Raw genomic sequence first — 2,838 nt, forward strand, 5'->3', positions numbered from 1 at the left:
ATATTTTAAAAAAAGAGAATGCCTATAGATTATTGATGTTCATAAGCTCCCATATTTGAGTATAAACAGCTGTGTCATATTGGTTTTTAAGATGATGTGTCCATGATTTATAAATTAGAGCAACTAAGGTGGGAAGGTGTAAAAATGGCTCAGTATTTTTACTAAGAATGCTAGATAGTGACCACATCTACTCACAGACAGAAATCAGTCAACTGTGACTAAATGACTCACAGAGAAGTTTAATAATACATTTCAATCAGAGTCTGTAAAAACTCTCTCTGCTGATGAAAAATCTGTCCTGTCAGAAGTTCCCAACCAAATCTGCTTATAATCCATTTTCAATGAACCGCAGCTTCCTTTGAAGTAGAATAAGCTACTAAAGCATTTCACCCACAATACGCACACTATGAATCCAGGCCTTACAAAATTCATTACTGATGAATAATGTTACTTGGTTAGAACACAAATGCGATATCAAACTACTTCTGCCATGTAGCCTGAATGTTGTGTAAAATTATACACAGTTACTTCGATGCAGCAAAATAAAACATGTTATCTTTTTAAGCTATCTATTTTTAATATGAGCTTTACTAACTTCTGAGTCAGTTTTTGCTAAATATTTTAAAGATGTTTAGCAGCCCACTGTGGGCTACAACTATTCGAACTCCAGGGAACATCTGGAAGGAGTCCCAATTTTGGACTCAGTCTGCCTATTCTTTTCTCTCTACAAAGGTACAGTATTCATGTTACCAAATGCACAATAACACTTGTCAAAAGGGTGTGGCAGCAAGTACTAACTGCATTTACTCTGCAATTGAAACTCTTAATATGATGAATTTTTTAAGGAAACAAAAGTCAATGAAGAGAAATAAATGTAAGAGTTCAAGAGTGGCAAAAGAAAGAATGAGACATTGGTTAGCAAGAAGTAGCACCGGGCTACCTAATGTTAATGACACTTACTGCTCAATTCGAGGTGACAAGTACAGCTTGGGGTACACCTGGGTGGCTTCAGTGTCCTCAAAACTAACAGAGAGGAGGGCCACATCTTCTCCAGGGTCTTCATTTACATCCTTAAACAAGAAGTAAAAACACAACATCAGCACCTGTTCTCCTAACATCTTATTAGTGACAAGCTCACAGTCCACTGGCATTGAAGCCATGACTGTGAGTTACCCTTATTCCACTTTAGCTTAGCTGCTTAGCACATCCTTTCCACACACCTACCCACTCCTCTAGAGGGATGGATTTTAAACTTTCTGAGCAAAGCCCACCACAGCAAAGCGAAAGACCTCCACCTATCTCACTTGTTCCCACATTCGGGGGTAAGGGGCAGGTAGTGAACCCGGTGGTAACAAAGAATTCAGCAAAAATATAATTAAGTTGCAGTAAACATATTACTATAAACATAATTTATATCCTAAAACATCAAAAAAATTAAAAATCCAGTAATTTTCTTACACCTACCTTGACAGTATGTTGTAAGTTATTTAAATAGCAAAAATTCCCAGGAAACATATCACCATGAAGAGTGTCACCATACAAGCAAATGACAAGGGGGTTAGGTACACATCTACTTTGGCAAAATAATAATGGATGATTCACATGCGAACCACAAGACATACATATTTAAAAGTCTAGTTATAAGAACACTATAAGACAAAACATTGTTGATCCAAGTATGTACCAATAAACATCGTGAGGTTAACCAAATAACACACAATAAGCTAAACTGATAATGATAAAACTAAACTTACTGTAATTTATAATTAAAAAGCAAGAATAGCAGGAACTGAATATTATAACCAACTCAGGCCAATGCTGATGATACACTGATGAAGTGTCCTGAATCAAAATTGTGGAATTTACAACTATGTGCACATGCTTTATGATTATTGCCAAGCACCAGGTGTCTGCCAGGCATCTGAATAAAATACTGAATTAAAATAAATCTCGTAGCACACATTGATTTTAATTTGTGAAAACCAAATTTTAATAACTCTTAATTTATTTTTGGTTGGTAGTGGCTCCAAGTCAAATATACAAATTTTAAACACTTAATTACTAAACACTTAATATGTGTTAAACACTTAACACCTTTCACTCATAGAGACTGGTAAGAATGGACCTATATTTCTGGATCAGTTCATAGGTCCTCAGGAGGTTTCAGCAGCCACACCAGCAGCAAGAGAGGGAGGGGTCACACCTAGACTTTAAGACTCACTACTCATGAGCTTGCCATTGTATCTTCAACCTCAGATACAATGTCTTTTGTCCGTCAGGCCACCCTTTCTTTTCTTTCATCCTGGGAAGTTGGCCATCACTCATCCTGCTCAACTCCAGAACCTTCAGTCTCCTTGCTCTGCATTCTCTTGTGCCTATAAGATGGATGAGTGTGACATGTATACACAGGGACAAGAACCACAAGTCTCTCCCATCCTAAAAAAGAAACATTTTTAAAGGAAAGGAAAGAATCTTGCTGAACTCTACAGAGTTCCTTGGATTCTCTCTCCTCTCTCTCCTCCCCTTCACAGACTGCTTGGAAGAGTTATCTACCCACTCTCTATTCCCTTCCCTTCCACTTATCCCTTAGCCCACAACAATAGCCTACTACTGACCCACAAGTTCAATGAAGACCGTTCCCACCAAGGGTAACCACTAAATGCACCAAATGCTTCTCTGTCCTTTTCTTACTTGATGTCTAAACAATATTTGACATGGGTAACCACTTGCCTCTCCAAACTCTCTTTTCTTGCTGTTCTTTTCCTATCTCTTTGGCCACTTCCCTTTCCATTTTCTTTCTTTTTAAAAAAATTTTAGATTACAAAATTTAGGCTTGTC

The 2,838-nt window shown here is 37.4% G+C and overlaps 1 protein-coding gene across 7 annotated transcripts in view; it reads right to left on the bottom strand.

Annotated features, from left to right (window-relative positions):
* Positions 1-2,838, bottom strand: part of BRE (brain and reproductive organ-expressed (TNFRSF1A modulator)) — a 512,734-nt gene that overhangs the window by 237,821 nt on the left and 272,075 nt on the right. For all 7 annotated transcript variants that reach the window (XM_011972582.1, XM_011972586.1, XM_011972584.1 and 4 more), the window contains one exon: positions 961-1,070. In XM_011972582.1, the coding sequence (XP_011827972.1) occupies positions 961-1,070 (110 nt within the window). The remainder of the gene's footprint in view (positions 1-960; positions 1,071-2,838) is intronic.

This window comes from Mandrillus leucophaeus, unplaced genomic scaffold (genome assembly GCF_000951045.1).
Source record: "Mandrillus leucophaeus isolate KB7577 unplaced genomic scaffold, Mleu.le_1.0 Scaffold13, whole genome shotgun sequence".
NCBI classification, from domain to species: domain Eukaryota; kingdom Metazoa; phylum Chordata; class Mammalia; order Primates; family Cercopithecidae; genus Mandrillus; species Mandrillus leucophaeus.